Below are 13,316 nucleotides of genomic sequence, written 5' to 3'. Positions count from 1 at the left end.
TTCATATCTGTTCTAAACTTTGACATAAGAAGAAATGCATGTTCCTTTTAAAATGGTCTGTATAGGTTTGGTCTGAAGTTTTTGGTTAGCAGAATGGACATCAGAATGCTGCTGCATCATTGAGGACACTTTTTAGTAAAAATATCTGAAGAAGAAAACTATGGAACAAGAATTATTTGGGCCATAATGGCTTCTACAATAGTTCCAAAATGTAAGACAAGGAGATGCTGTTACATTAGCTGTGCACAGAATAGCTAAATTATTGAATAGTTATTTTTAAAGACCAGTGAGCTATTTTTTATTTTAGGAAATCATGTTTCCAAGGTATAGATTTTAAAGTCAGGGCAGACTTCTTCACCAGCAAGTTGTGCACATTGCACACTTAGAAGAAATAGGGGAGAAGAGTGTATTTTAATGTGATTGTGATAATTTAGTTGCATTTCCAAGTTAAAAATTTAGCATTAAAAGATGTCAGTTTTGCTTTATATGTGAACTTTCACTGTATATAACTAATCTGAGAAACTAAGGCATATAAAATAAAATTAGTCAGCATGATACTGCTTTATATGGTCAAGATAAAGGATCTATTTTTTTCTAAGTAACTACTGTAATGATTAAATATAAAGAAGAGCAGAAGCTTACGTCTCCAAACATGTTGCTGGAGATTTTTTTAAGCTTTTCACTTATCAAATGCAGAAACTGTCTCATTATTTTATGTTAAGACCATTAATATCACTTTATACCAATTAAGTGCGTTTAAGGTCCTAGTAAATTATTTCTTCTTTCATAGTATTGGTTATATGTAGGATTTCTTCTTAGTGCTCAAAAGAAATAACGGGTAGTTTGGATAAGGATTGGTGGTTTTTTTACTTCCTCCGCAAAAGAGCTGAGGTTTTTGGCCGACTTTTGTGTGGAGGGGGGAGGCTGAGAGCAGAGAAAAAGGCTGTATATAGAATTATAGAATAGGCCTACACTAAAATTGTCCCTTGACCAAAGAGGATGGGGGCTGGGAGAAAGAGAGGTGAGGTGGATTAATTGAAGGGTAATAATGTCTGTGTAGTTTGTTTGTTTTTTGTTTTTTTTTTTTTTTAGTGTACAAACCCTTTTCTCGTGCCCCCCCCCCCCGCCCGTCCCCCTCCTTGTATGTGCTGGTACCTCTGGACCGTTCAGAAGCCATTTTAGAACTCAGGAAGCAAAATATGAGTTTCCACTTGTGCTTTTGCAGGTGTTGTGGTGGCAAGGATAACCTTTGCTCACTTGCCGGTGTGTTACCGTCCTGTTACTTAATGTCTTTGAGAATTAAAGACAGTACAGAAAATTCCAAACCCACATCCTAACACCTGAAGCTTGCACAATGTTTCTATGAGCAGATGGCAAAACATTTCACTGGAACCTTAATTTACCAAGTCAATATCCAGATCTGGAGAGTTTTTATTCTTTTGAGACACCGCTGAAGATCCATAATCGATTTTTTAAAATCTATTCCGGGTAAAAACAAAGCAAAACAAAACAAGAAGACCCCTTCTAGGTGCTTCTGCACGCCGCGGTCCCACCCAAAGGGCCGGCGGGCCTGCAATCTTTGTATTTCACGCCGAGGGTCTTTCCAATTGAACGTGCATTTTCAGTCCCGGACTACTAGCAGTTTATAGGGGGAAGGTAACACCATAAGGCAACTTCCCCAATAGTCTAAGGGGCTGAGAAGCCTGAGGTGCATTTGCCTCCTCGCAGTTGGACGCGAGGCTCTGAGCCCGGCTGTCCTCAGCTGTCACGGGGGGAGGAGGGAGTGCTGGCATTGGCATTGGGCGTGGAGCTGCTCCAGCCGCCGCGCCGCGTCCCGCTGCCAGCTCACCTCTGCGGAGAGCTAGGCACTCACCGGCCAGCTTGCCCCTGCTCCCACGTCGCCCTCCGGCCCCAGTCCTCAGGCATAGGTCGCTGGAACCATCCAGTGGGATGGCCGCCTCCTCCGCGGGGACCGCTGCCTGAAGGCCAGGGCCGGGGACCCTAGCCGTCCCGGTAGCCCGCAGCTCCCGGGGCGCTGTGGCAGCGGCCGGCAGGCGCCGGAGCCCGCTCCCCCTCCCCTCCCCCAGCTCCCGCCTCCAGCCCGCTGCGCGGTGCGCCCGCTCGCCCCAGCCGGCTGGCGCAGCAACGCACACACTCACTCCGAGGGCGCCTCCAAGGTTACCCGCGGGGTGGGGGCTGGGGCAGGCTCCGGCCACTGGCCTCCTCCGCTGCTTTCCTATTCCTGCGGCCCTTCCGCCGCTCCAGGGCGACCGGGATCCAAATCCCGAAGCAGAAAAGGCTCCAAAGTCCGGGGAGGGAAGTCGAGCTGGGAGGTAGACAGGCGTCCGGGTTGGGGGGCGGCCTTAGTTGGCTGTGGGTGCCCAAAGAGCCGGGTCAAACGAGGTCGCGGCAAGAGGGGGCTGTGGCTCCGGCGGGCGCGCTCTGGGCCACGCAGCCTGGGCCGGGGGCAGCGCGCAGGGGGTTGAGGCAGCACCGAGGCGCCTGAGACGCCCCGGGCCCGCCGGGGGGCAGAGACAAGAGGGCGGCCAAACCTGCCGAGGAAACTAACTAAATAAAAGGAGACTGTTATTTAAGGCGCGGAAATTTGAAATATTTGGACAGGAAGAGAAAAGAAAAGAAACCTTAGCGAGGGAGGGGAAAAAAAAAAAAAAAAACAACGCGAGCTAACGGTTTTGAAACTCCCCCACCCCCACGCCGGGCTTTTCTGCGCGCCCTGAGGGAGCTCTGGGCTCCAGCTTCCTCACTGGGGAGCCGGGAGCTGCCGTTTGGAGTCTGGAGAGTTTGTAAAGGACAGAAAGGATGTCTTCGCAGCCACTGCATAGACGGCTTGGGTTAGGTTGGCAATGGGCATAGCTTTACCCTGGGTCTCAGGCTGGAAGATTGTCTCCTGCCTCTCGGTAGGACCCTCCGTGGATCTGCTTTTTTTTTTTTTTTTTTTTTGGGGGGGGGGGGGGGGGGGGATCTGCCGTGTAAAATCAAAACAGTCTCGAGATAGGAAGACCGGAGCTTTACCACCCCCCCCCCCCCGACCCTCCCACCCCCCGGAGCCTTTTGATGAAGATAGCTTAGGGCAGTGTGGAAGGCTGCGAGTACGACCCTTTCTCTCTCCAGCACTGATCTTCCAGCGCTTCTGGACTCTTACTTCTGCCCCCGGCAAAAGCCGAAAGCACCTTTTTGGGAACTGAGATTTCGAAACCAGTCCTGGGCTACGGATTCCACAGCGTTCGTTTGATCAACAGGATAGGAAATTTTGTAATATTACCAATTGAATTGTTTTCCCGGGATGGAATACTTTTGTCTATTATTAGTCAACCAGTGTAATGCGTGTGCAGGAGGAGCTCATCACACCATTGTGAAATGTGCAATGTTGATCAGAAAAGTATTGATTCTCTACCGAAATATGGCAAAATGCAGTTTGCTCAGTGGCTCAAGGACTAGAACGTGGCCTGAGATCTGGCTAGTGTCCCCTCTTCTCCCAGGTGTAAGCGTGAATTCAGCTTTTCTGAGCAAAGGCTGAGCCCAAGTTTCCAAAAGTGGATGCGGGCACAGTGAAGAACTGAATCTGAGGGCGCATCCCTGCTGAAGTACCCTCCATCCTTTATATTGCGTTGTCTCTTGGGGGTCTGATCATACTATCAATTTGCGCTTGTCTCTCCACTCCGCTTATGAATTAAGTTCAGACCCTTCTCCACCTCAGATCGATGTAAATTAGGTCCCATTAAACTCAGTAGCACCTTTTCTTCCCATCCTATACAATTCGCATGTCCAAAGTCTTGCTATTGTCGAGGTTTTTGAGAGATTGAATAATGGTTTTTCATATTTCCTAGAGAGGACCACAAAACTCATTTCTAAAATACTTAGATTAGTAAAGCTATTTCCTGCGAAGAGCCAGAGAGATATGGTGATGTTTTAATGCTTAGTAAATTTAGGCTAATGAAGAGAGAGAGGACGCTCCCGCTCCCCTTACTGTGCTCCAACCACCTAAGAACAAAGCAACTGTAGAAGTACTTCTGTTTAGCTTAATAGACACCCTATGCCTTTATATTTGAAATTTCTAAAGAGCGATTTTAATGCTGGGTCTTGCAAGTTTATGAAACTCCACTTTAAATTCAGAAACGTCCATCTTTACAGTTGAAACTTATAACAAGTGTTTTTATTTTTTTTAGGAATAGCCTTTTGTTTTGAAAGTATTCAGCTTTCCCAAGCAGTGTATTTTGTATGCTGATTCTGGTTTTAAAATCCAAAACACAACACTTTTTTCTTCAAAACATCTCAATTTCTACTTAAAAAAAACTTTAAAATAAGTGTTTGAAGTTTAATATCATGTTGGTGTCAAAAATATATTCATTCAGTAATTTGTGGTTAGAGGGGGCAGAAGTTGAAGTCTTACTGCACTTAAGAAAGGTGAAATTCAGTGCTAAAGGGATTAAACATTTTCTTTTATATTCTTTTATATCATAGAAAATAAATTACTGAAAACCACTTGCCTGCGACCATTCCAATCCTTGTTAGGGCAGGCATCAGAAACATGTCCTTCAATAAACCTTGAAGTATTTTGTTCTTTTTGGACCCAGGGCAGGGAGCTTATAAAGCAGAGGGGGGAGCTTTCACATAAAACATCTTTGTTAATGTCGGAGATGATGAATAATGTATTTATAAATTTATAAATGGTAATTGCATTGAAATCCTTTGGCGAAATCTTTAATTAAAATTAAAGTAGTAGATACTGAACAATTATCTTTGAAATTTTATATTTCTATTTCATTCAAAATTTTTAATTTTTAGCTAAATGTATTCTTAAAAAGGTTTTATGAGCCTTTACTAAAAAATTTTGTGGGAATCAAGTACCATATATAGAAGTGGCCTATTTACTTATTGTAAAAGTTTCTATGTTTATTATACTGCAGTTAAGACCCTTACATGTATACATAATTAGTTATGACCCTTACATAATTTATATATTTTTTCTTGTTGTATTTTTTATCCCCTAAAAATTTGTATTTGCATTATATTTTAGGACTTCACATTTTGTAATTTTACATTTCTGACATTCAGGGAGAAAAAGCTTGACAGTATACTTATAGTATAAATTTTGAGAAATATATTATTTAGCCAATTGTTTGACTTCGTGATTTTAAAAAATCAAACTAGTGGAAAGCACTTTCAGGGTGGCATTTTCTTTTAAAAAAGACTTTTAAAGTTAACATATATTTGTTTTCAGATCGCTACCTCTGAAACCTGTTTTTCAACTATTTAACTTGACTTTGAGAAAAGAGGAAGACTGAACATTAGGATAAATTCATAATGAAATAACTTCAGGTATGGTCTTCAAAAAATGTTGTCCTTATTTTGTTGTATAGCAGAAATACTAGTCACCAAGTAAAATCTTTGGAGGGGAGGCATGAAGAAAGAAAGAAAAGAATAACTGAATCATCAATGGAATACGTCTAGTTTTTCAATTGGTCTATTTTCTCCAATGTCAAGATTTAATGCATCGTGATCTTTCAGTACACTTCTCCTTAGCGAGTGGCAAACTGTGTGGGAGTAATAGAGGAAATAACAGAAAAACATTGTCCTGTTTTGAAAAAGTGTTTAATTAGGCAAAAGAAGAGTCAGGACAAACCATTTTAAAAACAAAGTCTCTTAAGTTGGGTTTTGAGACTGGCAAAGGGAGAAGCAAGGAAAAAGTCAAGGAAAGATAACATATTCAGGAGAAAACCAAAGCTATTTGCAATTACATGTTAGAACTCAGGATTTTGCAGGTGAAAAAGATGTTGCTTAAATATATTCATAAACCTGTAATAAGATTTCCACTTAGCAGTTTGAGAAGATTTAACTAGTTGCTTAAAGTATGACAAAACTGAATTTTAACAAGTGATAGTAAAATAGGACAGCCAACCAGTTAACTGACAAAATAGAAGGCACTGTGGGAGAGCCCTCCCCATATTCATTGCAAATTCGAAGCTCCCTCTGCCTGGTTTCCCTCCATCAGGCTAACGACCTCGTTCCTCCGGTAGAGCCTGGCCAAGTCACAGGCGGTGTCCCCCTTATGGTTCCGATGCCCCACTTTGGTGGCCGTGTGCTTCACAAGGAACTCCACCACAGGGAGGTGGCCTTCTTTGGCAGCCAAGTGCAAGGGCAGGTTCCCTTCATTATCCTCGATGTTAACATCAGCTTGAAACTCCAGCAAAGTCTGTAAAGTGTCCAGGAAACCTGCTCTGGCTGCATCGTGAATGACAGCGAAACCAGTTCGGTCTTTCAAATCGGGATTAGCACCTCTAAGTAGTAGTCTCCTGGCAATCTCGGGATTTCCAAGTTTCATAACCTAGGAGAGAAGAGAAAATGGGAGAATCCTTCAAGTGCTCCTACAGGAATATTTTAAAATAGCCATCTCTCTTTCTATTTATGTAAGCATTTATTTTAGGTGAAAGAGTGCTTGGGGAAGACCCACATGATGGGGTTTGAAGGGCTCAATTGCAGGAAAGAAGGTACTAGTAGGTAAAAGTAAAAGAGGGCTTCTAAAAATTGAGCTTCTATGATGTAATATCTTAAACAGGTCCAAAAATAGGATAAATTGATCAATAAAATAGAACCAGTCCATCTTGTGTAAAATTCACCCACAACTCAGTTTTCTGTCTCCCATAAAGAACTGTGTAATTCCATGAATTTATGAAAAGAAAAGAAATGGAATTTGGGAGTCTTCTGTTTGCTTGCTTATGCTCATAAAATACAAAACCTGGGGTATTAGTTATAAAAAATCAAATGTAGGTAAAATTTATTTTCTAAATAGCTACCCAAAAGAAATGAGAGTGAGATTCTTAAAATCCCCACAGAAGTGTTTCTACACACTAGACTCTATAACCCAGTATAAAAATGATCTATTAAAATACCAGATCTGATATTTTCTTAAATTATTAATTTTCACAAGTTCTCTCCAAATAGATATAGCTCAAATTTCCAAGTGTTTTTTTTTTAATTTTTTTTCTTTGCAAGTTATTTCATATTGGCTAGTAGGTGTATTCAGTGCTTAGAATCCTTCACTCAAAATTTTCAAATGTTCCTGATTATTAAGGTGTTAAATAAGCAACGGTTTTCTACATTGCTTGTGATGCTGATTTATCTAAAACTAAGTTCATGATACACCATGCATTAGATAGGAGATGACTATATGGCAACTGTTCTTAAAAAGAATAAAACGGTCATCCTACTATATTACTTACTTTTTCTTAAAGTTCTGACTAGTGATTTTCAAGTGAGCAAGAAAGGAGAAAATAAGATATTTAATGTGTATTTTGGGACAGACAATTTTGTCTTGGGTTTGGGTGCATTTAATAATCAACTGGTGATGCCATCTTATTTCCTTTTGCAGTGATTATCAGATATTTAGGAGTAGCTATTTGTAAACTGCCAACATTTTAAAAGTCAGAATGTGGTATTAAAATTTGCTATCAACATACAAATAATTCACATGATAAAGACTTATCTACTGTTGTTTGAATACATTTCACCCTAATAGGGATCTCTGTTAGGCTCTCATAATTATAAAATGTCTTGTAGAGCAGCATGCAATTATACAACACATATAATTTAGTTGTGAAAAAAAGTGTAGTCTCATTAACATGCCAGAAAATAGTTCAGCATTTTAACTGGTTTCATTTATATTTAGGTATATTCATAATAATCTAATTTATAATAAATAGATTACATAGTAGACACTGAAATGTTTGTGAAATTAAATATAATACACTGGGAGATACATACAAAGATGATCCACCTCTTTAAATTGTGTGTTTGAAAAATAATTACAAATTAAGTAATAAAATATATTTAGAATGAATAATATTTTATAAATGCAAGCTATATAGATGGCCAAGATGTTAAACTTCCCTGTTGATAAAACCCTGCTGACTTAGCCCTTCCTTTGGGGTAATGGTAAAAATTATACATAATTTTTTTTTTGAGAATTAAAAAAATATATACTTTTGGTTAAATATTAGCACAATCTAATTTTTGCCACAACTACCTCTAAAGATTTAGTCACATTTAAGGACCTGCACTGGGAAGAATAAGGGCAGATACCTTGGATCTTTGTAAAGCAAATGTGCGATTAAGGCCTTTGATATTACCCTGATTGAAAAGCTTACACCCTTGGTGGTTGGGGGGTGGGGGGGAAGCTTTTGCAATGGAGTTAAGTGAACATAACTGTGGAAGAAAATTTGCCATCTTTTACAGAAAATAATAGTAACATTGGAAATTGTTTTGAAAGAAAGTTCTTTCTTGAGTTATGACACAACTTCAGAGTCAGGATTATACATACTGAAAATAAACCTTGAGACTCCTGTTTGTGTGTGTTTCATTATATGTACTAGGATTAAGCCACAATAAGTGGGTGTTAGTATCTTGATAAGTGTACTTAATATAAACAAGATTGCAAAGTTGTCTTAAAAATGTCAAAAGTTTTTTTTGTCAGTATTAATCTCTCAGCCTTCCTGTTCGTCAAAAGTCCTGTAAGATCTTATTCTGAACATGGGTTAAGTTGCTCATTCCTTGTGAGATTTATAAAATCTTGGGTTTTTCAATAGGAAACTTTTCAATATATTAAATTCGTAGCATTGCTGTCATCATCAAACCTATTAAAAACTACTAGGTGGACAAAGAAAAAAATCCTTATCTCACAGAATCTACCTGAAATAACAAGATAAATAATTTAGTATCTATGCATAAGCCTCTTTAATACTGACATTTTTGCAAGGTCAGTATATTCTGATTTAAAATGTACAGACTGAACTTCGTCTGTTAATAGTGTATCTCAGGCCACTTAAATTTCTAATTCTTGTAACTAAAACAAAGCACTCTAAAACCTTCTCCCCAAAGGATTTTCAAAAACAACTTCAAATGTTGCATTTCCAAACAAGCATAGTTCAGAAGAGTACCATCAGGAGTCTGATAAAGCAACTATTTAAGACTACTTTGCCATTTTTCTGTTTCTAACCATTCCAACTAAGTTACATGATAACTAACGTCCATAGGAGGAAAAAATTATCAGGTACAATACTTGGTAGCTGGACATATTTCATTTCTTGCTTGTAATCTAATTAACTGAAAATTAGAACATACCACCGCATGACCGCAGAGACAAAAATACTACAAACTGAGCTCTGATTAGAAAATTCAACTTTTTATTCCTCCTTAATCCTGAATGGGTGGATGGTATTACATTAACTATGAAATGTACATCCTGTCCCCGTGTCCAGGCCACCTAGTCCAAACGAGGAAAGGTCGTTTGTCAAAACTTGAAGCATTTGAAGGAAAAACACCCTCACCAGTAGTCAAGAAAATTAACGTTAAAGTCAATTATTGGAGCAAAGTACGGAAACCACTAATAGCAGTGTATTTACTTCAAATAACAATCATAATAGTGTGTTTACAGAGCTGTCTTACACACACACACAAACACACACACACACACACACACACACACACACACACACACCTCGGCGCTTCTGGGACTCCTTTTAAATCCTTACCGTCACAAAAACATTCCAAAAATTAAGACCAAACCTAGAACCCACTTGATATCGAGGATGTTATTGAATTTGACGAGTTCGTTCAAAGTACGTCATTTTGGAGAGTTGGATCCACTTAAAGATATAAAATATGGCAACCAACTAGGCTTAAAAACAGTGAAATTTTGTACCCCCGAAAGCTTTAAAGCCGTTATTCCAGAAACCCGGGTCACGTAGGCAACATTGTTGACCTGTTTTCCCCACCTCTCTTGATACCAACCTGCAGCGCAGTCCTTCCAAATCCATTTTGTGCATTGACGTTTACATTATTTTGCAACAAACTAGTGAGTTGCTCTAGGTCCCCCCTGGCAGCTGCGGACGCCAACTCGTTCCCCCAAGGCTCGGCCATTCTTTAGGGTCCTGACGATCGGGAAAAGATGAATTAGTTGTTTTTCTTTTTTCCCCTTTCCTTTGCTCCTAACCAGGCTGCATGATGGCATCGGAGACTGACAGAAGGACTGGGATGGTTAATCTGGAGTAGAGCTTGGTAGTAAATACTAGTAAGATCTGCCTGCCAAAAGCCCGCCCCTCGATTCACACGTGATTATTCAGCAAAACTGAGCCATTGGAGAGGGGCTCCGCTCCTTGCTTTTTAGCTTAACCCCTGTGAAGAATTCTGGTGACTCAACAGAAAGACACACAGACACACATATATTCCTGGCAAATTACTCTGGACGTAAAATGTAAGCAGATCTGTCACGTACCTACACTACAGATCTCTGGGAGAAATGTGTGCGGAGACTTAAGGGACTAGATCAGGGCAAAAAACACCGCGGAAGAAAAGACATTTCGGGGGAAAGAAAAGGCACTAACCCACCCTTGTTCACGGTGGTGACTTGAGCCGCGCGAGCCAGAACCGCTGGGGCAAGTCCTCGGAGGGGCTCGGTCTCCATCCGTCTCACGCAAGGGGTAGTCCTGAGTCCTCCTCTGCAGGGAGAGCGCCGCGGCGGCTGGATGCTGACGTGCTCCGGAGGGTTAAAGACGATCGCCAAAGGCAAACGGGAGTAGCAGTTCCGTGGCCCTCAAGTTACAGGTCGTAATGACTCGTCAGTGGCCTCGGCTTCTCAGGAGGATTCCTTATTCGCGTTCGCGCCGAACTGCAAGCTAACGCCGTGTGGGAATGCTTCGTAGCCCGCCCGCCGAGCTGCCGCAGCCCCGCGGAGCCTCAGAGGCCGTGGGAGCCAGGCTCGGAGCGCGTCTCCGGAGGCGGCCGGGCGCGCGGCGGGCCCCGGGCAAGTCGGTCATGCCGGCCCCACCAGGTCCCGGGACTCCCAGCAGCGTGAGGAAGGGAGCTAGCGTTGCGGGAAGCTTCTATGGAGCTCGGGCTGCTAGGGCAGCGCGCTGCAGCATCGCGACTGCACAGGGCAGCCCACCGGTAACTTCCCGCCTACGACCGAACCAGTTCAGACTTCCCACTGTAGAGGCTCATTGAGCTGCCGCCGTCGTCTTTTTCTTCCTTTCCCAGTTTTCTGGGGGGGTCTCCGGAGATTGGAAGCGTCCAGAGAAGCGCAGGCCAAGGTCTGAGTATGGGGAGTCGCCACAATGCTAGAGGACAGCCAGTCTTGCCGCCGTGTCGGCGAGAGCCCAGCGGCTCCGACACCCGGTGCCACTTCGCCAACCTCTCGCGGTCCCCTGGCCTGTGCCCCCAGTCCGTGCCGCCGACAGGGCAGCAGCCGCCAGCTAGCTGTGCCCTGGAGCCGAGCCGGGGAGCTCTGCTTCCTCCTGAGCCGCAGCGCTCCCAGTGACAGTTTCTTTTGTAGCTGGTCCCCCCCAAATCGCCGGTCCCTGCTCTCTTCACCCCTAGAGACACTTGAGCGTTGTCCCCCTTTCAGCTCTTTTCCTTTCCTCCCTCCCTGGCTTCTTTTTTCGCTCAAACAATTGCTGCTTCTGTTGCCGCTGCAGAGACGGTGCCGGTTTCTTCTCTCTTTTTTCCGATCTCATCAGCTTTTTTTGAAAAGAAAAAAATTGAGCGCTTTTTGAGTTGAAAAACCCGCCCCCATTTTAACGGCAGAGTTTTAAGGAGGCTCCGCGGAGTTGCCGCGCCGCGGGAGCGGGAAGGCCGGGCACCGCCCACTCCCCGCCCACTGCCCAGGAGGCGCTCGCGCTAGCAGCTCGCCTGGCTCCGCCCCCAACCCGCGCCCTTCCTCCAGCCTCCTTGCTCCCCACCGCCCTCCCAGCGTCTCCTGCGCTGGTTCCCACCCGCCAGCCCCGCGGCCAGTCCCCAGCTGGAGAGGAGTTCTGCTTGGTGTAGCCGGGTTTGGCCTCCTCCCGCTGGCGGGCGGGATGGAGTCTGCGACACTAAACCTCCGACTCCCGGGGCCCGGCGGGGGCGGGTGAGGGGGGAGAGGCTTGTTAATTAAGACGGCTGCAGAGAGCCGCAGGGCCTTAGAGGCTCGGCGGTGCTGGCTGCTGGAAGGCGGAGAGCGAGCTGGCGCGAACCAAGTCTTTCCCGGCCCTGGCGGGGCAGGCCGGCTCGCCTTCGTGCTCCCCCGCTAGGCTCTCGAAGTTCGGGCGGCCAGGCCCAGGGCTGCCGCCGCCTCCTCTGGGGCGCGCACGGTGTAAACTCCGCAGGCTTCTCAGTACCGGGCCTTGGTCTCGCACCTGCCAGACCAACTCCCGTGGTCCTGGTGGGCAGAGGTGTCCGTGGAGGGGTGGAGGAAGAGACCCAGACTGACAGCGAGAACAGTGTTCAGAAAAACCAAAAGCCTTCATACACTGATTTTTACGAAAACTGAAGACATGGTGTAAGGAGGAAATCATGACGAACTCGGAGGACTTAATGTTCCAAGGGAAGAGAACCAATGAAATATTCCATTTCTTCGGGGAAAGGGAGAAAAACAATTAACTTTAAAGGCAAATTTACACTAATTCTTGGGAAGGGTTTTCTATCAAGGCCATTTCTTTATTGCCTAGGTTCTCTTTTACTACTTAGATGGGGGCTTGGGGTTTTTTGGCGGGGTGGTTAGGGTGTCTGAATGTAAAGGAGTAAATAGTCTCTTCCCCAATGGTTTATTTCAGTCATGTGAGACACCAGTTGTCTGTACTTTTAACTTCCTCTTTAAGCTATGTAAGATTAATTTACTACTGGTTTCTATATATATTTTTTGCCCTTAAAAACATGCAACACGGTTACATGGTGCACCCAGTGGTCAAAATGAAACCAAGCAAAAAATGACAAGTGGTCTAATTACAGCCGGCCTCTAGCAAGCATATCCTCAAGCAACATCTGTACCCAGTTCCTTGAAGAATAATGAGAGTATTAGCAACAAAACACACCAGAAACATCTGTGTGATCTCTAGCAAGAGACTGGCTAGGACGTAGATTAGCAGTCTTTTCTTTAACAGAATTGTTGAGAAAAAAAATAACTACAGCTCTTTTCTTAGGCAACTAAACTTGAATTGTGAGTCAAGTATGTACTACAACACCAGAAATTAACTCCTCTCATTTCTTACGTACATTTAGATATTTCAAATTTATAGTTGCTTTTTAGTATTTATTTTGGTTTCTTGCTAAGAAAAGATATTGCAATGAGGAAGAATCTTAAAGTGCACTCATTATGTATAGATATATATGTGTTATTTCTGTGAAATACTTTTGGCTAAATAACAGTAAATAAAATTTATGATAATTTAAGATGCATACAGAGTTGGATTAAGATTTTTGGGGGTCGTAAGCACTGGAAAGATTTTGATGTCCCATCACCCCCCACCTCATATGTAAATAAAAAC

General features: G+C 43.3%; 1 protein-coding gene across 2 annotated transcripts; it reads right to left on the bottom strand.

Moving 5' to 3' along the window:
- Positions 1–5,594: 5,594 nt before the first annotated feature.
- CDKN2C (cyclin dependent kinase inhibitor 2C) lies at positions 5,595–10,517 on the bottom strand. 2 transcript variants are annotated; one of them, XM_040470192.1, is made up of 3 exons: positions 10,405–10,517; positions 9,808–9,947; positions 5,595–6,346 (listed from the first exon to the last, which is right to left on the bottom strand). In XM_040470192.1, the coding sequence occupies exons 2-3, from the start codon at positions 9,934–9,936 to the stop codon at positions 5,969–5,971; spliced, it is 507 nt and encodes a 168-aa protein (XP_040326126.1). In that variant the 5' UTR covers positions 9,937–9,947; positions 10,405–10,517; the 3' UTR covers positions 5,595–5,968. The 2 variants fall into 2 exon arrangements, with proteins under 2 accessions (XP_040326126.1, XP_040326127.1); XM_040470193.1 differs by having other exon boundaries at positions 10,401–10,513.
- Positions 10,518–13,316: the final 2,799 nt, after the last annotated feature.

The sequence above is a fragment of the Herpailurus yagouaroundi genome, unplaced genomic scaffold, assembly GCF_014898765.1.
Source record: "Herpailurus yagouaroundi ecotype Mexico unplaced genomic scaffold, PumYag 77, whole genome shotgun sequence".
In the NCBI taxonomy this organism is placed as follows: domain Eukaryota; kingdom Metazoa; phylum Chordata; class Mammalia; order Carnivora; family Felidae; genus Herpailurus; species Herpailurus yagouaroundi.
This window is presented reverse-complemented; position numbering and strand designations above follow the sequence as displayed.

Excerpts from the sequence above, each read along its gene's own strand:
- CDKN2C (XM_040470192.1), bottom strand. The coding sequence starts at position 9,936 with ATGGCCGAGCCTTGGGGGAACGAGTTGGCGTCCGCAGCTGCCAGGGGG. Across the intron at positions 6,347-9,807 it reads TTGGAAGGACTGCGCTGCAG|GTTATGAAACTTGGAAATCC; the intron begins GTTGGTATCAAG and ends CTTCTCTCCTAG.